Genomic DNA, 25,634 nt, shown 5'->3' on the forward strand with positions numbered 1-25,634 from the left:
AATGAAATGGGATGGAAGTCATTGTAGCTGATTCTCTGGCGTTGAGTGGATATGTAAGAATGGAACCATGCCAGTATCGCTGCAAAAAACTGAAAGAGGATGATGTTGTAAACTGCGCCAAAGGGGGTGAAAGGCTGAGGTGGACAAGGAAGAAAGTTTATCTTTGTTGCAGTTGCACAGGTGTTCTGGTCGTCCAGTGACATAACCACTATATCATGTTTACCTTATGCATGTGATAATGCAGTACCTCACTTGATTTGTTGATTTTTACATGCCAAACTTACATATTTATGTTCTTTTTCCAAGCGCTGACATGATTTTCTATAAGCAGTCTCCCCAAAAATGCTTGCTTTCTACAGTATCTTAAAAAGAAAGGCTTAAAATATTATTTATTCCTAAATCCAATAATTTATCCAGTTTCGTGCAGAGCAAGGCTGAGATTCAGTAAATCTTATTGGTGGAATCATCCATCATAGACCAGGCATGTATTATGAGATAAATATATAGTAGTCAGGCTTCTTAAAAATGTTTTAGACAAGCTATATTAATGAAAAACCTAATATTTAAATTGGACAAAAGTGCCATTAGTAATTTTTATTCTGAAGATACAGAATTTAATTTTGCTAAATTATATAGTGTGTATTGCATTTTTTAAAAATCTGTATATAGTTGAGGTTTGCTGGGTTACTTTATTTGTTTATAACATGTAATTTGCATCATGTCTTCATTGATTATTTTTCGTGTTTCTATAATCAGTGAAGTGAAATAAATAACTTCTTTAGAAGTAAAAATTATAGAAATTGTAACAATAATGTTAACTTAAGAGTATTATTTTTAAGGCAGTTTAAAGATAGTTGCGTTAGTTGGAATGTAAAAACCTCTGAATGGCTTTGGGACTATCCAGTCTCAGGAGCAGGCTAGTTGAAGCTTAATCTCTGTTGGAGCGGAAGAAGTAATATTATAATTTTCCCCTGCCTAACCCAGAAGTACTGACGTCAGTCAATTTCTTTTCAATCCGTATCTCACTTTGATTACAGGTGGAGATGAAGTGAAAATGTGATCAAGTTTGGTTGTGGTGTCATAGAGTAATACAGCACAGAAGCAGACCCTTCAGTCCAACCCGTCCGTGCCAAACATAATCCCAAACTAAACTAGTTCCACCTGCCTGCTCGTGGCCCTTATCCCTCCAAACCTTTCCTATTCATGTACTTATTTAATTGTCTTTTAAATATTGTAACTGTGCCTGCATCCACCACTTTCTCAGGCGATTTATCCCACATGTGAACAAACCTGTGTAAAAAAGGTCTGCCCTGCATGTCTTGTTTAAATCTCTCGCTTCTCATCTTAAAAATGTGCCCACTAGTTTTGAATCCTCCATCGTAGGGAAAAGACACCTACCTTTAACTTTATCTACATCTCTCATGATTTTATAAACCTTTATCAGATCACCTTTCAATCTCTTATGCTCCAGTGAAGAAAAATCCCAGCCTTTCTCTATAACTCAAGCCTGCCGTGTCCGACAACATCCTGGCATGTTTGGTTGCATAGCCTTTCAACGTTCGTTGTCAAACTCTTGAATAAATAATCTCCACTTGGGTCACTGTACTGGAGGACAGCCAGTGTTGATGGAATCATACTCCAGCAAAGAGCACTTGGGAGAATAGGACTGTTAGTTTGACCTTTTGACTACGTTGACCTTGTCAACAAAGTTGCTTTCTTTCTCGAGCAGTTATATTTTTGAATAAAAATTGAATGGGAATCCTGAAGGCGAATTCCCTGCAGCTGTGTCCTTCCTCTAAAACTAACAATCCAGCATGTGGGAATTATTTTTGTTTGGTTTACTTCTGTGGCATATCACATAGTGCATTTACCTATTAATTTTTAGGTTCTAGAATGTGGAGTTTGTGAAGACGTATTCTCCCTGCAGGGAGACAAAGTGCCTCGCTTGCTCCTTTGTGGTCACACTGTCTGTCATGATTGTCTCACCCGGCTTCCACTACAGGGAAGAACGATACGTTGTCCATTTGACCGACAGGTGACTGAATTAGGTTAGTCCAGAAATTTATGTTTCTAATTATTTTTGAATGTTTTTAAATATCATATCACATGCGCCAGTTTAAGATTTTAGATTTACTAATTAAAGATTGTCAAGTTTATTGGCTTTCATCAGTTTCGCAAATTCAGTTTGAACCATTACCAGACCACCTAGCTCTGCTATATCTAATTGCCAATGGTCCTAATATTACGACATTGTGCAATGGTTAGTCAGGCTCTAACTAAAACATTGCAGAACAGTAATTGGGCAGGCAAAACCACAGAAGAACAGTGGGACTGACATTGTATGATGGAAAGGAAGGAATACACTTTCTGTTAACTGAGACGTCCTGAGAAGTTGTACTCCCGTCTTGGCGATAAAGCTTGGTGCTTTGTCTGTGAAAGCTAGTTAGCTATTGACTTTTAGTCATACTACATTATTTGAAGAGGAACAGAGAAATTCTGGCCAATGTTTACTGCCAGCAAATATCATTATGACAGATAAACTGGTCATTATTACATTACTGTTTGTGGAGGTTGCTGTATGTAAATTAGCTGCAGCATTTCCTACATTACAACTGTGACTATACAGTAATTCAAAAGTATTTTGTTGACTATAAAATGTTTGGGGGAGGGCCTTAAAATTTACAGGCACCCTATAAATGTCTCATTATTTTAAATATTGCACTGGAAAACTACAAGTTTACGATACAGGGTTGAAGTAAGTTGTATGGGATAAGAAGCTGCCAGCAGCTTTGAATGAGTCTTTTTGGCAGGTTGGGACCATTTTTATAGTCATGATGAACTTGCCATTATTAATGCTTGCACTGCTTTTCTTTCTCTCAGCATTTTCAAGATCAACTTTACCTCAATAAAAGTTTCCTTTTATTACACAGACTATAACTGCAGTGTTTCCACCCCAGCCCAAAACACTTTGAATGAATTGAGGGATGCTTGATTCTACAGTTTTGTTCTTTCTTGTGAAATATGTAGATGGAGAGAAGTTCAAAAATTGTCAGTACTCCTTGGGTTGACTAGCATAGCAATTTAAAAAGAGGAGATACTAAAGATTTGACAATGACTGACTGAATATTAATTCATTTGACAGGTGATTCAGGTGTCTGGGGCTTAAAGAAAAATTTTGCTTTGCTGGAGCTCCTTGAACGTTTGCAGAATGGCACTGCCAATCATCATGGAGCATCCGAAGAGGTTCTTGAAATATCAGGAGAGGTATGTATTGAAGAATAAAAATAAACTATTACAGATACTGAAAATCTGAACTAGAAAACCAAAATTGCTGAATGAGCTCAACAGGACAGAGAGTATCAAGGAGAGAAACAAAACTGACCTTTCAGGTTTAGTGACTTTTCACCAGTTGTACTGCTGATTTTTGGAACTGTTAGGAGTCAGTGCTGGTATGATTTTTATATTATTTATATAAGCTTTCAGTTCTCACTTACATTACTTTGGGCATGGGTGGGAAATTTTGTTCCCTAGGTAATTTTGTGATGTTTTTCCTAAGTAGAGCAGAGATTCACAAGAAATGGATGTTGTATGTTTACCTAAAACATCAGAACACGATGTTTGTAATTTATTCACAATATACCCATTACGTATTGTGCAAAGTGTTCTAAAGTCTGTTGTTAGGTACCAAAGCAAATACTGTGAATGCTGAAAAAGTTCAGGTTTGGCAACATTTCTAGATGAAGAAGTAGGTTCTTTCATTAGAATTGTTCCTTTCTCTTCATGCTGCCAGCCTGAACATTTTCAGTATTTTATGTTTTTGTGCTGATTTATAAATGATGTAATGAAGATTTTGGAGCTCTTTAGTCTAGATAATGATCAAATTATAGTAATTTTATATTATCAGCCAGTATAGTATGGAGCAACTAATGTATAGTACTTGCAGCTTAATAAGCTGGTAAGAATTAGGTAGAAAGCGTTTTAATGTTTCTTGATAGTACATAAACTAACAATCTGCTTTTCATTATGAATATTTCTGTAGCGCATTATCCGCTGTGATGAAGATGAAAGCCACATTGCATCTATGTATTGTACCGTCTGTGCAACTCATCTTTGTGCAGACTGCTCCCAGCTAACACACTCCACACGGACCTTAGCCAAACATCGCCGAGTACCTCTAGCTGACAAGCCACACGAGAAAACCATGTGCTCACAACACCAAGTGCATGTGATCGAGTTTGTTTGTTTAGAGGAAGGTTGTCAATCCAGTCCCCTAATGTGCTGCGTATGCAAGGAATATGCAAAGCATCAAGGTCACAAGGTACCTATTGTATTGGCTAAGATGTTAAGTATGCAACTGACAAAATTGATTGTGTATAGTCTTATCAGAGAATTTGAAAGAGAACAGATACATTAGTATTTTGAATTTGATGTATTTTGTTGCAGGATTTAAAGCATTGGATATGAGCATGTAAGTTGATAACAGAATGCACCAAGTCATGGGCCCATCTGTTGTTTATATTCAACTTTAATATCACAATCTTAAGAAAGATGACACTTCAAATAGAAAGATACAAGTGCAGAGACACTGCCTTTCAAAAAGGGAGGTTTTGTGAAAATCTGTTTCCTTTCTCCCGATAAATAGTTGACTGTGGTATTTGCTTTTGGTAAAGTGAAGTTCTTTTTTCTGCAGGGCTGATACATCCCCAGCTGATGACTATTCCTGTATTAAACTCCCTTCACATGTTTTCTTTTCTCTAGTTCAATTAATGTTATAAATTCTACTTTGCACTGATGTGTTTAACCTTACTTATCTCTTTTTTTTTGTTTGCTTTCAGTATTTTTGTAAAATTCTAAAGGTGGGGAAGCAGAAGTGTGCAATTAGGTGGCTAGGGCAAAGTGGACTCTTCCAAGATTGTAAACATTGATGATTTTCATTAATATTTTCCTCCTTTTCTTTGCCTTTGAACAACTTGATGTTTAGTTGGTGCCTATATGCTCAATGAGCCTACACCTTCAGTTAAAGAATTTCATACTTCCCACTGTCTAATTTGCCCTGTTTCATTGTTTTGTTACTCTTTAAATTCATGGATCAGACTCATCCAATTTCAGCTTAGCTGCATTCCTTACAATCATACACACAGACATAACAAACTGGCACAGAGTAAAAACAGGCAAGGAATTAAACTTGTGTTTGAAAGATTGTTGTGGGAAGAATGGGTTTTGGTTCATGCAGCACTGGCAATAATACTGGGGTAGAAGGGAGCTGAACCAGTGACTCATAATTCACTTAAACTGTCCTGGGAAGTGTCCTGATGAATTGGATAGTTAGGACTGCAGATATGCTCTAAACTAATTAAAGGGGTTCAGGAGGCGGATACATGAGCTTATAAAGTAAGAGGATATAGCTGCATTGCATAGCAACTGTTTTGATGATAATACCTAGAGTGGTACAGGAAGAGACATTTTTATAAGTAGCAACTAGAGTCAAAGGGTAAAGAAAGTGGCAAAAATGGAACATTATTGGTTCTTTACTTGGATATATGTAATATTTGGAACAAAATAATGAATGAAGAGCACAAATATATTTTAATGGTATGATTTTATAACTATTATGTAAACATGAATACAAGGAGAGAAAACTGGCAATTGGTGGGCGGCACGGTGGCACAGTGGTTAGCACTGCTGCCTCACAGCGCCAGAGACCCGGGTTCAATTCCTGCCTCAGGCGACTCTCAGTGTGGAGTTTGCACGTTCTCCCAGTGTCTGCGTGGGTTTCCTCCAGGTGCTCCGGTTTCCTCCCACATTCCAAAGATGTGCAGGTCAGGTGAATTGGCCATGTTAAATTGCCCGTAGTGTTAGGTAAGGGGTGGATGTAGGGGTATGGGTGGGTTGCGCTTCGGCGGGGCGGTGTGGACTTGTTGGGCCGAAGGGCCTGTTTCCACACTGTAGGTAATCTAATCTAATCTAAATATTCGGGTGCAAAAACAGAAATTGTGGGAAAACTCAGCAAGTCTGGCAACACCAGTGGAGGAAAAGCAGAGTTAACATTTTGGCTTCAGTGACCCTTCTTCAGAACACATTTTTGTGACTTTTTAAAAAGACGGCCAGGAAGAGAATGGTGGTTAGTACAGGATGTAACAAGTATGATAGCAAGTAATGATCCTGGATCAGATGAGATAGAATCCATATGGGTGAAGTTAAGAAATAACAACAATGGAAGAAGACATTGATGGGAGTAGTCTACAGGCCCCCATAACTGTTCCTTTCCTACAGAAAAGTTACTATCAGCATATAATGAGGGCATATATAAAGGCAGTACATTAACCATGGTGACTTCACTCGTCATGTAGATTAGGCAAATCAAATTCGCAAAAGGCCGTGAAGAAGAATTCATAGATTATACCTGAGACCATTTTTTGGAACAATATGTTATCGATCCAATCAGGGTTTGGGTTGTTTTGGATCTGTTAATGTGTAACAAGACAAACTTAATAACTGATGTAAGTAAAATATCCTCTTAGAAACAGTGACCATAACATAGTAAAACTTAGCATTCAGTTCGAGAGAGAGGAGTTTAGGTTGGAAGCAACTGTGCTAAGCTTAAAATAAGGGTAATTACAAGGGAACGGACAGCTAGCTGACGTTGCCTGGGAAAGTGATTTAGCAACAAAGATGTTTGAGAGACATGGCAAAGAAGTATTCGAGTGAGAAAGAAGGGTTGATCTGCTTGATTATATTATGCATTTCCACATGCTTTGCAATTATATCCTTTAAAATGGACTCTTAACATTTTCTCAATGACCGGTGTTTAGTTAATTGGTCTGTAGTTTTGTTCTCCTTTTTAAATGAGGAGACCACATTGGCAGTTTTCTGATCATCTGTGATTTTTCCAGAATGTAAGGATTCCTGAAATATTACTGCCAGTGCATCTACATCTCACAGCGACTTCCTTCATTATCCTAGCTTATATCCAATCAGGTCCAAGCAATTTGTCTGTCTTCAGCGGCATTACCGTGGTGTTGGGAGTAATATATTAGCATGGACAAAAGAATGGCTAACAAATAGAAGACAGATTTGAGCTAAAAGAGACATTTTAAGGATGTTAACCTTTGATTAGTGGATACAGGTAACGCATGAAAACTGACCCGTTGGTCTAACTCGTCCATGTCGATCAGATATCCGAAAGAAATCTAGTCCCATTTGCCATCATTTAGCCTATATCCCTATAAACAATTCCTTTTCATATACCAATCTAGATGCCATTTTAAATATGGTAATTGTACCAGCCTCCACCACTTCCTCTGGCAACTTATTCTATATGCACACTACCCTCTGCATGAAAATGTTGCTCCTTAAGTCCCTTTTAAATCTTTCCCCTCTAAACCTAAACCGATGCCGTCTAGTTTTAGATTCACCCACTCGGTAAAAGACCTATAAGGTTACCCTTTAGCCTCTGACGCTCCAGAGAAAATAGCCCCAGCCTATTCAGCCTCTCTCTTAATCTCAAATCCTCCAACCCTGGCAACATCCTTGTAAATCCTTTCTGAACCATTTCAAGTTTCACAACAGGGAGACCAGAATTGCACGCAGTATTCCAAAAGTGACCTAACTAATATCCTATTCAGCGGCAACATAACCACCCAACCCCTATACTCAATGTACTGAGCAATGAAGGCAGACATCCCAAATGCCGCCTTCTATATTCTGTCTATCCAAGACTCCACTTTCAAGGAATCCGCAGTAGACAGGATAGTGCACTCCAAGATCTCTTTGTTTGGCAACATTCCCAGAACTTTACCATCAAGTGTATAAGTTCTGGCCTGATTTGCCTTTCCAAAATGCAGCACTTCCCATTTATCTAAATTAAACTCCGTCTGCCGCTCCTCAGCCCATTGAGCTGTCTGATCAAGATCCCCTTGTATTCTGAGGTAACCCGCTTCTCTGTTCACTGCAGCACCAATTATGGTGTCATGTATAAACTTACTAACTATACTTCCTACCTTCACATCCAAATCATTTATTTAAATGAACCAATCCTTGTGGCACCCTGCTGGTCACAGGCCTTCAGTCTGAAAACCAATCTGCCACCACCAAATTCTGTGTTCTACCTTTGAGCCAGTTCCCTATCCAAATAGCTAGTTCTCCCTGAATTCCATGTGATCTAACTTTACTAACCAGTCTACTGTGAGGAACCTGATTGAGCACCTTAATGATGGTGTGGCAGCAGCTCGCACGGGCCTCTTCTAACGCAGGGCTGTTTAATTTCATTTTTCTAAAGCACAGGAGTAACAGGAACAGGAAATCCAGTGTTTGTAGGTACTGTTACAATCTGCAAACACTGCTACAGTCCAGGAACTGGCTTAAAACGAACCTCAATGGAGAGCTGTTGAAGGAGTTACAGATCTTGGCTTGCTACAGAGACCAGGCCTCCAGTCCTCAGCATCGTCTGATGCTGGTGGCCAAGTGTTGACACATTGGAAGCGGGTTGCAAGGAGGTGGAAGTGCAGTAAACGACCAGGCGTTCATGCTAGGCTAAAAACAAACTCTCGCCGGCCAGCTCTCCTGTCCATTCTGTTCTTCAATGTCTGCTCCCTGAACAACAAGGTCGACAGCATCCGACTGCGACAGGCTTCTTGGTGTGATTGCTGCGTCCTGGTTTTCACCGAAGCATGGCTTAGCGACAGAGTTCCAGACACTGCCATCCAGCTAGACGGGCTTGCCTTGTTTTGCGCCTACAGAAATGCAGCTCTGCATGGTAAGGCTCGGGGTGGGGGATCTGTGCATCTACATGAACACAAAACGATGCAAGGACTCTGTGCTAGTCCGTAGAGAGGGGGGAGGGGAAACATGCTGGATCTTGCTTATACCAACATCCCCAACTCTCACAGGGCAGCGCCCCACCCCCACCTCAGCTCCTCAGACCACATCTCTGTTATGCTACTTCCAGCATACAGATTGCTCATCAGATGTGTCAAACCAGTTCTGAAGCAGGTTAAAACCTTGCCGGCAAGAGCCATTTCTACTCTTCAAGACTGCTTTGAGCACACTGACTGGCATGTGTTTAAGGAAGTGGCAACCAATGGCGATTCCATCAACTTAGAGGAATACACGGCGTCAGTGTTTTGTGACATTAGCAAATGCGTTGACGACGTCACTGTGTCGAAGACCATCACTTCTTGTCCCAACCAGAAGCCATGGATGACCGCAAAGGTTTGTGTGCTGCTGAGGACCCGTGATTCTGCCTTCAGAGCAGCTGACAAGGCAGCCCTAGCAACAGCAAGGGCCAATGTGTCCCCGGCTGTCAAAGAGGCAAAAGGTGCATCCGCACAGAGAAATGCAGCCTTTTTCAGGACAGCAGTGATATGCGGAGCATGTGGAAAGGTATTCAGGACATCACTAGGCCACAGAACAGCATTGTCCGCTTGTGCTAGTGATGCTTCCTTCCCAGATGAGTTGAACAACTTCAAGCATGGTTTGAGGCAGAAAATGATGTGGCAGGGAGGAAGATCACCCCTCCTCCCAATGACCAGGTGTGGTTTCTTACTATGGCTGATGTGAGGAAAACTCTATGCAGAGTCAACCCATGCAAGGCTACTGGACCAGATAACATCGCTGGCAGAGTCTGTCATGCTGACGGGTGTTCTCATGGACATTTTTAACGTCTCCCTGAGTTGCGCCATAGTTCCAATGTGCTTCAAGGCCATTATCATTGTCCCTGTGCCGAAGAAGTCTTCAGTGTCTTGCATCAACGACTACCACCCCGTTGCATTCAAACCCATCATCATGAAGTGTTTGCAGAGGCTCGTGATGAGGCATATTAAGACCCTGCTGCCCCCCTCACTGGAGACCCTGCAGCTCGCGTATTGTCCCAACCACTCAACAGATTATGCCATTTCCACCACCGTCCATCTGGCCCTCACCCATCTGGAAAACAAAGACACCTACGTAAGATTACTGTTTATAGACTTCAGTTATGTCTTTCACTCCATCAACACCTGATTGGAAAACTGAGTCTGCTGGGCTTGACTATCTCCCTCTGTAACTGGATCCTGGATTTCTTGACTGGGAGACCTCAGTCAGTCTATATTGGGAACAGCATCTCCAACACCATCACACTGGGCACAGGGGGCCCTGAGGGCTGTGTGCTCAGTCCATTGCTGTTCATCCTACTGACACAAGACTGTGCAGCGATGCACCGCTCAAATCATATTATTAAATTCGCTGATGACACGATGGTAGTTGGTCTCATATTAGCAGAAATAATGAGTCAGCATACAGAGAGGCGGTGCAGCGTCTAATGGACTGGTGCAGAGCCAACAACCTGTCTCTGAATGTGGGCAAAATGAAGATGATTGCTGACTTCAGGAGGGCATGGAGCTGTCACGCTCTGCTGGACATCGGCTCCCCCGTGGAGATAGTGAAAAACACCAAATGTCTTGGAGTCCAGCTGCTGGAGAATCTCACCTGGTCCCTCAACACCAGCTTCATAGCCAAGAACGCCCAGCAGCCTCTCTACTTTCTGTGTAGGTTGCGGAAAGCCCATTTCTCATCCCCCATCTCCCATCCTCACCATATTCTACAGAGGGTTCATTGAAAGTACCCTGAGCAGCTGCATCACTGCCTGGTTTGGGAATTGCACCGTCTCAGACCGTAAGACCCTATAATGGATAGTGAGGACAGCTTAAAAGATCATCGGGGTATCTCTTTCCTCCATTACAGACATTTGCACCACACGCTGCATCCATAAGGCTAACAGCGTTGTGGATGACCCCACACATCCTTCATTTAAACTCTTCTCCCTCCTGCCATCTGGTAGAAGATACCAGAGCATTCAGTCTCGCGGCCAGACTGTGCAATAGTTTCTTTCCCCAGGCCGTCAGTCTACTTAACACGATATGATCACACTCTTCCATTTGCAATTCTTGGACGATTTTTTGAATTGCTGCTAAAACACTGTTTTATTAATGATCATTCATTGTTATAGTGTAATTTGTCCACCAGTATGATTACTGTGCTGTCTTGCATGTTTTGCACTCTTCTATGCACTTTATGCTGCCCTGGGTATGACTGTACTCTAGTGTTGTCTGTGTTCATATAGCACCTTGGTTTTGGAGGAATCCTGTCTCGTTTTTATTGTACCAGCTGTATGTTATTGGTAAGCTGCCCTTACCAATCCTCTTTGTTACTTCCTCAAAAAAATTCAATCATGTCAGAGAGACCAGATTTCCCACGCACAAAGCCATGTTGACTATCGCTAATCAGTCCTTGTCTTTCCAAATATGTATAAATTCTGTCCCTCAGGATTCTTTGCCGGAGAATCAGTGTTAGGATCAGACGTATTTACAGTATTAATGACATGGATGAGGGAAGTGAATGTGCTACTGTCAAATTTGTGGATGTCACAAAAGTACACAAGTAGTGAGGATGCCACAGTCTACAGAGGGATACAGATAGATTAAGTGAGTGGTCAAAAACTCGGTGTAATATCAAATGGAAAAGTTAAGGCCATAAAAAATATGAGTGGAAGTAATACCATTCGGCCCATCACGTCCACTCCGCCATTCAATCATGGCTGATGGGCATTGGAACGCCACTTACCTGCACTCTTCACCATATCCCTTAATTTGTCACAAGATTAAGAATTTATCAATCTCTGCCTTGAAGACATTTAAAGTCACGGCCTCCACTGCGCTCTGTGTCAAATGAATTCCACAGGCCCACCACTCTCTGGCTGAAGAAATGTCATCTCATTTCCATTCTAAATTGACACCCTCTAATTCTAAGGCTGTGCCCACAAGTCCTAGTACCCCCCTGGCGGAAACACTTTCCCAGTGTCCATCCTTTCTAAGCCATGCATTATCTTGTAAGTTTCTATTAGATATCCCCTCAACCTTCTAAACTCTAACGAATACAATCCCAGGATCCTCAGCTGTTCATCGTATATTAGGCCTACCATTCCAGAGATCATCCGTGTGAATCTCTGCTGGACACTGTCCAGTGCCAGTATGTCCTTCCTGAGGTGTGGGGCTCAAAACTGGACACAGTATTCTAAATAGGGCCTAACCAAAGCTTTATAATGTCTCAGTAGCACATCATTGCTTTTACATTCCAACACTCTTGAAATAAATGACAACATTACATTTGCTTTCTTAACCACGGACTCAACCTGCAAGTCAACCTTTAGAAAATCATGTATGAGCACTCCCAGATAGAGTCATAGAGATGTACAGCATGGAAACAGACCCTTTGGTCCAACCCATCCAGGCCGACCAGATATCCCAACCCAATCGAGTCTCACTTGCCAGCACCCGGCCCATATCCCTCCAAATCCTTCCTATTCATATACCCATCCAAATGCCTTTTAAATGTTGCAATTGCACTAGCCTCCACCACTTTCTCTGGCAGCTTATTCCATACACATACCACCCTCTGTGAAAACGTTGCCCCTTAGGTCTCTTTTATATCTTTCCCCTCTAATCCTAAACCTATGCCCTCTAGTTCTGGACCCCACCACTCCAGGGAAAAGACCTTGTCTATTTATCCTATCCATGTCCCTCATGACTTTTAAACCTCTTTAAGGTCACCCCTCAGCCTCCGATGCTCCAGGGAAAACAGCCTGTTCAGCCTCTCCTTATAGCTCAGATCCTCCAACCCTGGTAACATCCTTGTAAATCTTTTCTGAACCCTTTCAAGTTAAACAACATCTTTCCAATAGGAAGGAGACCAAAATTGCACGCAATATTCCAACAGTGGCCTAATCAGTGTCCTGTACAGCCACCACATTACCTCCCAACTCCTGTACTCAATACTCTGACCAATAAAGGAAAGCATACCAAACACCTTTTTCACTATCCTATCGACCTGCGACTCCACTTTCAAGAAGCTATGAACCTGCACTCCAAGGTCTCTTTGTTCAGCAACACTCCCTAGGGCCTTACCATTAAGTGTATAAGTCCTGCTAAGATTTGCTTTCCCAAAATGCAGCACCTCACATTTATCTGAATTAAACTCCATCTGTCACTTCTCAGCCCATTGGCCCATCTGGTCCAGATCCTGTTGTAATCTGAGGTACCCTTCTTAGCTGTCCACTACACCTCCAATTTTGGTGTCATCTGCAAACTTACTAATTATACCTCTTATGCTCACATCCAAATCATTTATGTAAATGACAAAAAGTAGAGGACCCAGCACCGATCCTTGTGGCAGTCCACTGGTCACAGGCCTCCAGTCTGAAAAACAACCCTCCACCACCACCCTCTGTCTTCTACCTTTGAGCCAGTTCTGTATCCAACTGGTTAGTTCTCCCTGTATTTCGTGAGATCTAACCTTGCTAACTAGTCTCCCATGGGGAACCTTGTCGAATGCATTAGTGAAATCTATATAGATTATATCTACTACTCTGCCCTCATCAATGTTCTTTGTTACTTCTTCAAAAAAACTTGATCAAGTTTGTGAGACATGATTTCCCACACACACAGCCTCCCTTTGTACTTTGGGTTTATGAATTTTCTCACCATTTATAAAGTAGTCCATGTCTGTGCTCTTTTATTTCCAAAGTGCATGATCTCGCTTTGCTCACTTTGAATTTCATCAGCCATTTCTTGGACCATTCTCCTAAACTGCCTAAATCTTTTTGCAGTCTCCCCATCTCCTCAGAACTACCTGCCTGTCCACCTAACTTCGTATCATCGGCGAACTTTGCCAGAATGCCCCTAGTCTCTTCATCCAGATCATTAATATATAAAGTGAACACCTGCTGCCCCAACACCACCCTGCGGGATACCACCTTTCACCAGCTGCCATTCTGAAAAAGAACCTTTTATCCCAACTCTTAGATGTCTGGCAGACAGCCAATCCTCAATCCATGCCAGTAGCTCACCTCGAACACCATGGGCCCTCACCTTATTCAACAGCCTCCCGTGAGGCACCTTATTAAAGGCTTTTTGGAAGTATAGATAGATAGCATCCACTGGGTTTCCCTGATCTAACCTACTTGTTACTTCTTCAAAGAATTCTAACAGATTTATCAGGCATGACCTCCCCTTACTCGATCCATTCTGACTTGTTCTAATTTGACACAGCTCTTCCAAGAATTTAGAAATTTTATCCTTAACGATGAATTATAGAATTTTACCTACAACCGAGTTTAGGCTAATCAGCCTATAATTTTCCATCTTTTGTCTTGATCGTTTCTTGAACAAGGGGGTTACAACAGCGATTTTCCAATCATCTGGGACTTTCCCTGACTCCAGTAATTTTTGAAAAATTACAACCAGCGCCCCCGCTATTTCTTCAGCCACCTCCCTCTGAACTCTGGGAGGTAGCCCATCGGGGCCAGATTTATCAATTTTTAGACCTTTTAGCTTATCAGGTACTTTCTCCTTACTCAAGTCTGGGCCACCATACTCAAGTCTGCCCCTTGACTCTCCTTAATTGGTTGGAATTTACTCCAGTCTTCCACTGTGAAGACTGACACAAACTTATTAAGTTCTTCAGCTATTTCCTTATCTCCCATCACTAGCCTTTCTGTATCAATTTAGAGTGGTCCAATCTCTACTTTTGCCTCTCATTTGTTTCTTATGTACTGAAAGAAACTTTTACTATCATTTCTAATATTACTGGCTAGCTTACCTTCATATTTGATCCTCTGCTTCCTTATTTCTCTCTTTGTTATCCTTTATTTGCTTTTGTAGTCTTCCCAATCTTCTGATTTCCCAGTGCTCTTGGCCACTTTATAGGCTGTCTCGTTTTTTGTGATACATTTCCTGAGTTCCTTCGTCAGCCATGGTTGTCTAATTCGCCCCCCCCCCCCCCCCCCCCCAGGGTAATCTTTCTTTACTTATGGATGTACCTCTGTACTGCGTCCTCAATTACACCCAGAAACTCCTTCTGTTTGTTGCTGTCTTCCCCAGAAGGCTCTGCTTCCAGTTAATTTTAGTCTGTTCCTCTCATGCGGCTGAAATTACCTTTTTATTTAACTATAACACCATTACATCCGATTTTGCCTTCTCTCTTTCAGACTGCAAACTGAACACTACCATATTATTATCGCTGCCTCCTAAGTGGTCCCAGACTTTAAGATCTTTCATAAAGGCTTGTTACATAGCACTAAGTCGAGAATAGCCTGCTCCCTTGTGGGCTCCATCACCAGCTGTTCCAAAAAGCCATCCTGTAAGCATTCCTTAAATTCCCTGTCTTTGGATCCACCAACAACCTAATTCATCCAGTCCATTTACATGTTGAAGTCCCCCATGATCACCGTGACCTTAGCTTTCTGACATGCCCTATCTAGTTCCTGGTACATCTTGCACCCCTGGTCCTGACCACTGCTGGGAGGTTTGTACATAACTCCCATTATGTTTGTTTTTTGCCTTTGTGCTTCCTTAGCTCCACCCAAACAGACTCCACATCATCTGACTCTGTCATTTAATGCCATAGATTTAATTTCATTCTTAACTAACAGGGCAACCCCGCCCCTCTGCCCACCACCTTTTTGATAAGTTGTAAATCCTTGGATGTTTAACTGCCAGTCCTGAGCCCCCTGAAACCACATTTCTGTGATGCCTACCACATCATAATCATTTACGATGATTTCTGCTGTTAATTCATCTACTATGTTACGAATGATTCAAGCATTCAGGTGAAGCACCTTAAATTTTCTTATCCTCATGATTTCCATCAACTCTACCTAAGTTATCTTTCCTTTTTGCTTCATTCCTAGCCTGCCTTGAACTTAAACCCTGCACACATGCTAACCTGCTGCTTATCTTTCTACTTGATTCCATACTCCCTGTCGCTTTTCCTTTCCCTCCACCTCCCCCTGCCACCCCCCCACCTACTCACAACTTTAAACTCCTAGTGACCAACCTATTTATTCTTTTTGCCAGAATGCTGGTTCCAGATCGGTTCAGTGGAGACCGTCCCATTGGTACTCATCCCCCCCCCCCAGTTCCAAAACTGATGCCAATGTCCCATGTAATGGAATCCCTCTTTCCCACACCAATCTCTTAGTCACATGTTTACTTCCTTAATTTTCTTATTCCGATGCCAACTGGCATGTGGCTCGGGCAGTAATCCAGAGATTATGACCCTCAAGGACCTGTTCTTCAATTTCCTTCCTAGTGCTTGATACTCCCCAAACAGGTCCTCCTTCCTAGCCTTGTCTGTTTTTTGTGCCATAGTGGACCACAACAACTGGATCCTCCCCCTCCTGCTCCCGTATCCTTTCAAGTTGTTCGGAGATGTCCTGCACCCTGGCACCAGGCAGGCAACACACCATGCAGGACTCCCGATCCGGCTCACAAAGAATGCTATCTATTCCCTCTAATTATAGAATCCCCTATAACAACTACTTGTCTTTTTGCTCCCCCCTCTTAAATGGCCTTCTGCTCCATGGTGCCATGGTCAGCTGGCTCATCCTGTCCACAGCCCTTTTCCTCATCCATATAGGGAGCAAAAATCTCATACCTGTTGGACAAGTCAAGGTCTGAGGCTCCTCCACTCGGTACTCAAAATCCCCCTACCTGCCTCACTTACAGTCACCCTCTGTTGTTCATAACCACTGACTGAATTTGAATTTCTTAATCTGCCAGGTGGATGTTGGATGTTGTGTACTATGGCAGGCAGAATAGATGCGCTAAATGTTTTTTTAATGGTGAATAACTGATGAAAGCCGCAGTACAGAGGGATTTGGGGGTCACTGTATTTGACTCACAGCTATCATCCAATTTCTGTGGGCATAGGGAAGGCAAATGGCCTGTTGGATTTTACCTTGAAGGAAATTGTGCACAAAATAGGAAAATCTTGATAACACGATACAGTGCACTACTCAGATCACACCTAGAATACTGTGAACAGTTTTGGTTCTCTTATCTAAAGAAAAATGTACAAGTATTAGAGGCAGTCCAGTGTAGACTCTCTAGGTTAGGAGAATGCCTTTATTTTCTTATGAGAAGTTGAGTAGTTTGGACTTGTACCCAAAGCATGTGAGTCAATCTTCTTGAAACACACAAGACTCTGACCCTGACAAGGCCTCTATGAAGAAATGTTGTTTTCTCTTGTGGGAGCATCTAGGACCAGAGGGCATTCTGTCAGACTATAGGGTTGCCCATTTAAGAGAGACATGAGAAGGAATTTCTTCTCTAGGAGATTAGTGAATCTGTGAAAGATTTTATTGTAGAGGGCTATTAAAGCTTGGTCATTATGGATAATCGAATCAGTTTGGCAGATTTTTAATCAGTCAGGAACCAGGGTTATTGGGATAAAGTAAAAAAGTGGTGGTGAGAATCTGATCAGCCATGATTTTATTGAATGGCAGAGCAGGTTTGATGAGTTAAATATCCCACTCCAACTCTTGCGCCTTATGGTTCTGAATCTGCCCAACGCAGTGGCTAACCCAAAAACAATTGTGGACTTGCTTTTTGGAAATCACTTGGGACTCAATTACCATTTCTTCCATAATTTCACATGCAAAGCAAGATTTAATTCTCTTCTAAACCATAAAATCACACCCAAACAGCTGTAACCAACCTGAAACTTGTGATGTACAAGCAATTTTGATTGTTCCATAAATGACTTCAGCAGTTCAAAACCAACTACGGTAGTTAAGTTTGCTGATTTCAGTTCTACATCGCATCCATACTCCGTAGTACAACCGTACTTTTGCTGTCATCAGTTGTCAAGGTGAAAGCTTTTGGAGGAATATACTTGTGATGACACATGCCCATAAAGTTTAAAACCCAACAAAGCTGAACTGCATTGGCAGGAATGATACATTAGCACAATGTGTTTTATTAAATACTCTGTCAAGTTATAAATTTGAACAATGTATGATGCATTAGTAGAGTAACTTTATTTCCGCTATCATGACTTCCTTGAAATGGGGGCTCATATACATCTGTTAACAATTGGTTCTATATGTTATGGCACAAGGAAAAATAGTTTCTTATTTGACTAAAAAATTATAGTTGATTGAAAGGGACTTCATGAACTGCTTAAGGACTGGAATGCAAAAAAGAAAGTTTTTCTAATATAGTTCTTCAACAAAAGTTGTGTTAGGTCTCAGAATTGTTCTGGTGCAGAAGGAACCCATTTGTCCTATCATGTCTGTGCTGCCTCTCAGCATGTTGGCTGGGTGTCAATCTCCTGCCTTTTCCCTGTAATCCTACACATTGTTTATATTTAAATAATCATCCAATGAATTCTTGAATACTTCATTTCAACCTGCCCTTAGGCAGTTGTTACAGTTCTCTCAATGTGAAAAAGTTTATTCTCCCCATGCATTTGCTTCTTTTGCAAAACATTTTAACAGGCATGCCAATAAACTGTAACAGTGTTAATGTAATCTACATTTTAAATATCATTGTTTTTATTATTACAGAACATACTCTTGGAAACAGAAGCAAATCAAATCCGTGCATCTATTTTAGATATGGCACACTGTATCCGTACTTTTACAGAGGAAATCTCAGACTATTCTAGAAAACTTGGTGGTATTATTCAGAAGATTGAAGGAGGAGAGCAAATAATTGAAAGTAGAATTGGAATGGCTCACCCAGATCATGTAAGACTAACACATCTCCCTTTGGAACACTTTGTAGCCTTGATCCTGAAGGATTGCTCAGTATAATGTTGATTTGCTTTAATCAAGCTCACCAGTTTTTAAAATAATATTTTCCGGTTTGCTTTATTGAAGCGCTATATATCATTGTTTAATTCAGTTAGTTATTTTTGAGAACTTTGAATGTATTCTTCAGAAATGAGATAACAAGAATCCAGAGAAAGTATATTCCCGTCAGGGTGAAAGGGAAGGCTGGTAGGCATAGGGAATGCTGGATGACTAAAGAAATTGAGGGTTTGGTTAAGAAAAAGGAGGAAGCATATATCCGGTATAGACAGGATAGATCGAGTGAATCCTTAGAAGAGTATCAAGAAAGTAGGAGTGTACTTAAGAGGGAAATCAGGAGGGCAAAACGGGGACATGAGATAGCATTGACAAATACAATTAAGGAGAATCCAAAGGGTTTTTACAAATATATTAAGGACAAAAGGGTAACTAGGGAGAGAATAGGGCCCCTCAAAGATCAGCAAGGCGGCCTTTGTGTGGAGCCACAGAAAATGGGTGAGATACTAAATGAATATTTTGCATCAGTATTTACTGTGGAAAAGGATATGGAAGATATAGACTGTAGGGAAATAGATGGTGACATCTTGCAAAATGTCCAGACTACAGAGGAAGTGTGGATGTCTTGAAACGGTTAAAAGTAGATAAATCCCCAGGACATGATCAGGTGTACCCAAGAACTCTGTGGGAAGCTAGAGAAGTGATTGCTGGGCCTCTTGCTGAGATATTTGTATCATCGATAGTCACAGGTGAGGTGCCGGAAGACTGGAGGTTGGCCAACGTGGTGCCACTGTTTAAGAAGGACGGTAAAGACAAGCCAGGGAACTATAAACTGGTGAGCCTGACCTCGGTGGTGGGCAAGTTGTTGGAGGGAATCCTGAGGGGCAGGATGTACATGTATTTGGAAAGGCAAGGACTGATTTGGGATAGTCAGCATGGCTTTGTGCATGGGAAATCATGTCTCACAAACTTGATTGAGTTTTTTTGAAGAAGTAACAAAGAATATTGATGAGGGCAGAGCAGTAGATGTGATCTATATGGAATTCAGTAAGGCGTTTGACAAGTTTCCCCATGGGAGACTGATTAGCAAGGTCAGATCTCATGGAATACAGGAAGAACTAGCCATTTGGATAGAGAACTGGCTCAAAGGTAGAAGACAGAGAGTGGTGGTGGAGGGTTGTTTTTTAGACTGGAGGCCTGTGACCAGTGGACTGCCACAAGGATCGGTGCTTGGCCCTCTACTTTTTGTCATTTACATAAGTGATTTGGGTGCGAGTATAAGAGGTACAGTTAGTGAGTTTGCAGATGGCACCAAAATTGGAGGTGTTGTGGACAGTGAAGAAATTTACCTCAGATTACAACAGGATCTGGACCAGATGGGCCAATGGGCTGAGAAGTGACAGATGGAGTTTAATTCCGATAAATGCGAGGTGCTGCATTTTGGGAAAGCAAATCTTAGCAGGACTTATACACTTAATGGTAAGGTCCTAGGGAGTGTTGCTGAACAAAGAGACCTTGGAGTGCAGGTTCATAGCTCCTTGAAAGTGGAGTCGCAGGTAGATGGGATAGTGAAGAAGGCGTTTGGCATGCTTTCCATTATTGGTCAGAGTATTGAGTACAGGAGTTGGGAAGTCATGTTGCGGCCATACAGGACATTGGTTAGGCCACTGTTGGAATATTGTGCGCAATTTTGGTCTCCTTCCTATCGGAAAGATGTTGTGAAACTTGAAAGGGTTCAGAAAAGATTTGCAAGGATGTTGCGAGGGTTGGAGGATCTGAGCTACAGGGAGAGGCTGAACAGGCTGGGGCTGTTTTCCCTGGACGGTCAGAGGCTGAGGGGGTGACCTTATAGAGGTTTACAACATTATGAGGGGCATGGATAGGGTAAATAGACAAAGTCTTTTCCTTGGGATTGGGGAGTCCAGAACTAGAGGGCATAGGTTTAGGGTGAGAGGGGAAAGATATAAAAGAGACCTAAGGGGCAACTTTTTCACGTAGAGGGTGGTACGTGTATGGAATGAGCTGCCAGAGGATGTGGTGGAGGCTGGTACAATTGCAACATTTAAGAGGCATTTGGATGGGTATATGAATAGGAAGGGTTTGGAGGGATATGGGCCGGGTGCTGGCAGGTGGGACTAGATTGGGTTGGGATATCTGGTCGACATGGACAGGTTGGACCTAAGGGTCTGTTTCCATGCTGTACATCTCTATGACTCTATGACTGTAAATTTGTTGTTTTAAAATTCAAGATTTTTGGTTGACAGGCCATTATGAAATTTTTGGTATAATTTTGTCACTGATCCTGGAAATGTCCATGTCTGATTTGTATGATATGGCTGGATCATGCCAGAAGATTATATCCTGAGTAGCTCTAACCCATGTTGGCTATCTTAACAAATTCAATAAGCACAATGTTTAATATCTAAAATTAAGCATGAGGGATGCTGCTTTTACATTAGCTTGCTGAACCCTACGTAATGATGGTAATGATTCTTGATGGATAACCAGCATTCTAGGAGGCATTCTATACCAAGGGAAGCTCATGTTGCTCAGCTATGAGACTTCCAGTTTGTTTTAGTCATATTAAAAATATTTTACTTAATTTTGAAGCTAGTAATGATATTTATGATACTTTTATAATGCTAGAGTCTACAGTATGCGAGCTTGGTTAACAGTAATGTTTATTTGTCTTTGGCAGGTTCAAGGTAGTGCTGAGAATGCACGCTCCTGTGTCCGTGCATATTTTGCAGAATTGCATGAAACTCTATTTAGGCAGGAGGAAATGGCACTGAGTGTAGTTGATGCTCATGTGCGGGAGAAATTAATATGGCTGAAACAACAGCAAGAGGACATGACAATTCTACTGTCTCAGGTTTCAACAGCTTGTCTTCACTGTGAAAAAACATTACAACAGGTAGGCACTGAGACCATGAAATAATATTTTGCCCTTATCTTTAACATGCAACTCTTAGTCAGGACACAATTAAATCTTTCATGACAAGATTAACATAGTAAAACCCCCATTTTCTACTCACATTTGTATTACTCAAAGATTGTAGATTAGCAGTTCTGTTGTTGGAGAAATCATAGCTTTTTAAAAGGTACACCATGTGATCGGCTCTCAAGCATCCTTTAAAAGAGAATAGAAGACCTATTGTGGATCTAATCTCATGATACAGATGCTCTTCTTTTGATCTCTCAACTTTCAGAAGAAATATTGGCAATAAAAATAATATGACCAAACAAAGTCACAGGAAGTATAATGAAACAGGAGATATGCTTAAATATTAAGAATGAAACCGTTATCTCAGCTGTACTCAAATTTAGGGTATTATGTACTGTAAGAATGGCCCTAAAAATTGTACATTTTAGTCATTCTGCAGGTCTATTCAAATTGAAAACTTGTTTTAAGACACAATAAGAAAATGATAATTGCCAGTTTCCCACAGTAGACATTTCTAAAATGTAAGTGGCTTCTGAATGATCGTTAAATGCAAAATGTGATAAATATTCCTTTTAATTTAATTGAATATTCTGTAATTTCATGAAAAAGGACCAAAAAAATGGAGTAACTGTCTAATAAAAAAGTCTTGAATGTAAATAGCACCTTTCATGACCTTGAGATATCCCAAAATGTCTACTGCCAAATACATTACTTTGAACTGTATCAGTTTGTGTAGATTTGTAATGCCTTTGATTAGATCCAAAGGCAATTATTTAAAAACGAGCGTAAAATGTATATTCATGAGTGGACTTTCTTTATCCATATTTTACTGTATTCTGTTGTTACTATCTCTTTAACAGACTGATAACTTTAAATTAGAAATCCAAACTTTTAGTTGATAACTGGAAGGATTTGGATGAAACAAGATGATGTGGTTTGTCTGTTATAAATTACTTAAGAAAGAAAACTCTTACCGAAACACTATAGGCAACTTTCCATTTAAATCACAGTTTAGAATACCCCATTCTTTTAATCCCAAACATAAAATGCACTTCACAGGGGTACTGTACTCTCCTTTTAAGTGAGCATTCAGATTTCCAGAATTTATTTGTGTAGATTCTTATCTCTCATGGATTTATTTCTGTTATTTTCTCTTCTCAGCCTGGTAACTTGAAATATTAGAACTGTCTTTCCATGAGGTTTTCTTTTCCCAGAGACTCTTCCTCTGGATGTAGGTTTGCTTGCTGAGCTGGAAGGTTCATTTTCAGACATTTTGTCACCATACTAGGTAACATCTTCAGTGAGCCTCCAGTTGAAGCACTGCTGATGATTCCTGCTTTCTATTTATATGTTTGGATTTCTTTGGGCTGGTGATATCATTTCCTGTGGTGATGTTATTTCCTGGTCTTTTTCTCAGTCGGGGGTAAATTGGGTCCAAGTCAGCTTGTTTGTTGATAGAGTTCCGGTTGGAATGCCATGCTTCTAGGAATTCTTGTGTGTGTCTCTGTTTGGCTTGTCCTTGATTGGATGTGTTGTCCCAGCCGAAGTAGTGTCCTTCCTTATCTGTATGTACAGATACTAGTGAGAGAGGGTCATGTCGTTTTGTGGCTAGTTGATGTTCATGTATCCTGGTGGCTAGTTTCCTGCCTGTTTGTCCAATGTAGTGTTTGTTACAGTTCTTGTACGGTATTTTGTAAATGATATTAGTTCTGCTTGTTGTCTGTATAGAGTCTTTCAAATTCATTAGCTGCTGTTTCAGTGTGTTGGTGGGTTTGGGGGCTACCATGATGCCAAGGGGTCTGAATAGTCTGGCAGTCATTTCCAAGATGTCTTTGATGTAGGAGAGAGTGGCTAGGGTTTCTGGATGCATTTTGTCTGCTTATTTGGATTTGTTGCTGAGAAATCTGTAGACTGTGTTCATTGGGTACCTGTTCTTTTTGAATACATTGTATAGGTGATTTCCCTCTGCTCTGCGTAGTTCCTCAGTGCTTCATTGTGTGGTGGCTCTTTGGAATAATGTTCTGATGCAGCTTTGTTTGTGGATATTGGGGTGATTGCTTCTGTAGTTCAATATTTGGTCCATATGTGTTGTTTTCCTGTAGATGCTGGTTTGAAGTTTCCCATTGGCTGTTCACTGTAACAAACACTACATTGGACAAACAGGCAGAAATCTAGCCACCAGGATACATGAACACCAACTAGCCACAAAGCAACATGACCCTCTCTCACTAGTATCCTTACATACAGATGAGGAAGGACACCACTTCGACTGGGACAACACATCCATCCCAATACAAGCCAAACAGAGACACGCACAAGAATTCCTTGAAGCATGGCATTCCAACTGGAACTCTATCAACAAACACATTGACTTGGACCCAATTTACCACTTCCTGAGAAAAAGGCCAGGAAATGACATCACCATAGGCAATGACATCACCAACCCCCAAAAAACCTCAAATATATAAACAGAAAGCAGGAATCATCAGCAGTGCTTCGTCCGGAGGCTCACTGAAGATGTTACCTGGTATGGTGACAAAACGTCTGAAAATGAACCTTCCAGCTCAGCAAGCAAACCTAAATCCAGAACCTCAACCTGAGCTACAAATCTTCTCAAAACTCGCTAAGACACTTCCTCTATCCCAGTCCAGATGAATCTGCTAGCTCCATTTTAATTCATCATAATTCTGGTTATTTCGGGCCAGGCATGAGCTTCCACATGTATTTCTGTACAGAGCATCATAGGGGCTTGTTTGGTCTCCAGCTGCTTCCCCTCTTCTGAATTCAGGCAGAGTCAAAACACCATTGGCAATGTTAGGTGATGTTCCAGATTGACCTTGTCTGTATCCTTCCCAATGACAACGTGAATCACATTGGCCTTATTATCTACATTTGAAATTGTAATTAGCTATCCTTCACAGCCAAAATCATCTTGGAACTAAATGAACTGTTCAAAGCATGACCATTTACAGCTGGATATTTTCAATAATTTTTTGGGAGTATGCAGGCTCTCAGTTTCCACTGTTAACATTTAGTTTTCCTGCCATTTGTCTCCAAGTGTAAATAACTTGGATAGTCATTCCAGTAAAATAATCTAAATGTTACTTTGATCTCTAACAATTAAATCGTCAGGTTTGCTGTCAGACAGACTTTAGAGCAAGTTGAACATGAAAACATATTATACAATCATTATACAGTACAGAAGAGGCCTTTTGCATCATTGAATTTGCACCAACAAACCTACTTGAAATCTACACCAGTCTCATTTTTAACCACTGACCCTTGGCCTTGAATGTTGTGACATTTAAATTGCTCATCTAATACTTTTTAAAGGTTGTGAAGTTTCAACTACCTGCCCAGGCAGTGGATTTTAGATTCACCCTGGGTGAAAAAAACTCAAGTCTCTCTTAAACCTGTTGCCTTTCACTTTAAAATTATGTCCCCATGTTATTGACCATTGTCCCTTATAATCTTTTACATCTTAATCTAGTCCCTTTCTCTGCTCTAAAGAAAATAATCTGAGTTTATCCAGCCTCTCTGTATTGTGAGACTGCTCCATTCTGGTGAATCTTCCTGTGTACCCTTCCAGTGCGATCACGTCTTTCCTATACTGCAGTGATCAGAACTGCACACAATACTCCAGCTGTGCCCAAGCCAGACAAGTTAGAGCACGTTTATTTGCCCACTGCTTCTTGGTCTGCTTCAGCATATAGTAATATAATTTTACCTTACATTTTGGAACTTAGTTTATAAACTTTACAATTTTATAAACCTTACAAGCAGCATTTGCAGCCAGGAGTGTAGATGGCAGACCATTGTAGATTTTTTTCTTCATTAATGGGGTGTGGGTGTCACTGGATGGGCCAGAGTTTATTGCCCATCTCTAGGTGCCTTTGAGAAGATGGTGGTGAGCTACTGTCTTGAACTGCTGCAGTCCATTTAGTGGAGGTAGATTTACAATGCTGTTAGGCAGACAAGTGGGCAGTGAAGAAACAGTGGTACATTTCCAAGTCAAGATGGTGAGTGGCTTGGAGGGGAGTGCTGCTGGTGGTGTTCTATGTATCTGCT

The 25,634-nt window shown here is 41.1% G+C and overlaps 1 protein-coding gene across 4 annotated transcripts in view; it reads left to right on the plus strand.

Moving 5' to 3' along the window:
* Positions 1-25,634, plus strand: part of trim23 (tripartite motif containing 23) — a 41,819-nt gene that overhangs the window by 2,592 nt on the left and 13,593 nt on the right. For all 4 annotated transcript variants that reach the window (XM_072570691.1, XM_072570700.1, XM_072570681.1 and 1 more), the window contains exons 2-6: positions 1,886-2,048; positions 3,143-3,264; positions 4,040-4,318; positions 18,380-18,562; positions 21,321-21,536. In XM_072570691.1, the coding sequence (XP_072426792.1) occupies positions 1,886-2,048; positions 3,143-3,264; positions 4,040-4,318; positions 18,380-18,562; positions 21,321-21,536 (963 nt within the window). The remainder of the gene's footprint in view (positions 1-1,885; positions 2,049-3,142; positions 3,265-4,039; positions 4,319-18,379; positions 18,563-21,320; positions 21,537-25,634) is intronic.

This window comes from Chiloscyllium punctatum, chromosome 1 (genome assembly GCF_047496795.1).
Source record: "Chiloscyllium punctatum isolate Juve2018m chromosome 1, sChiPun1.3, whole genome shotgun sequence".
Lineage (NCBI taxonomy): Eukaryota > Metazoa > Chordata > Chondrichthyes > Orectolobiformes > Hemiscylliidae > Chiloscyllium > Chiloscyllium punctatum.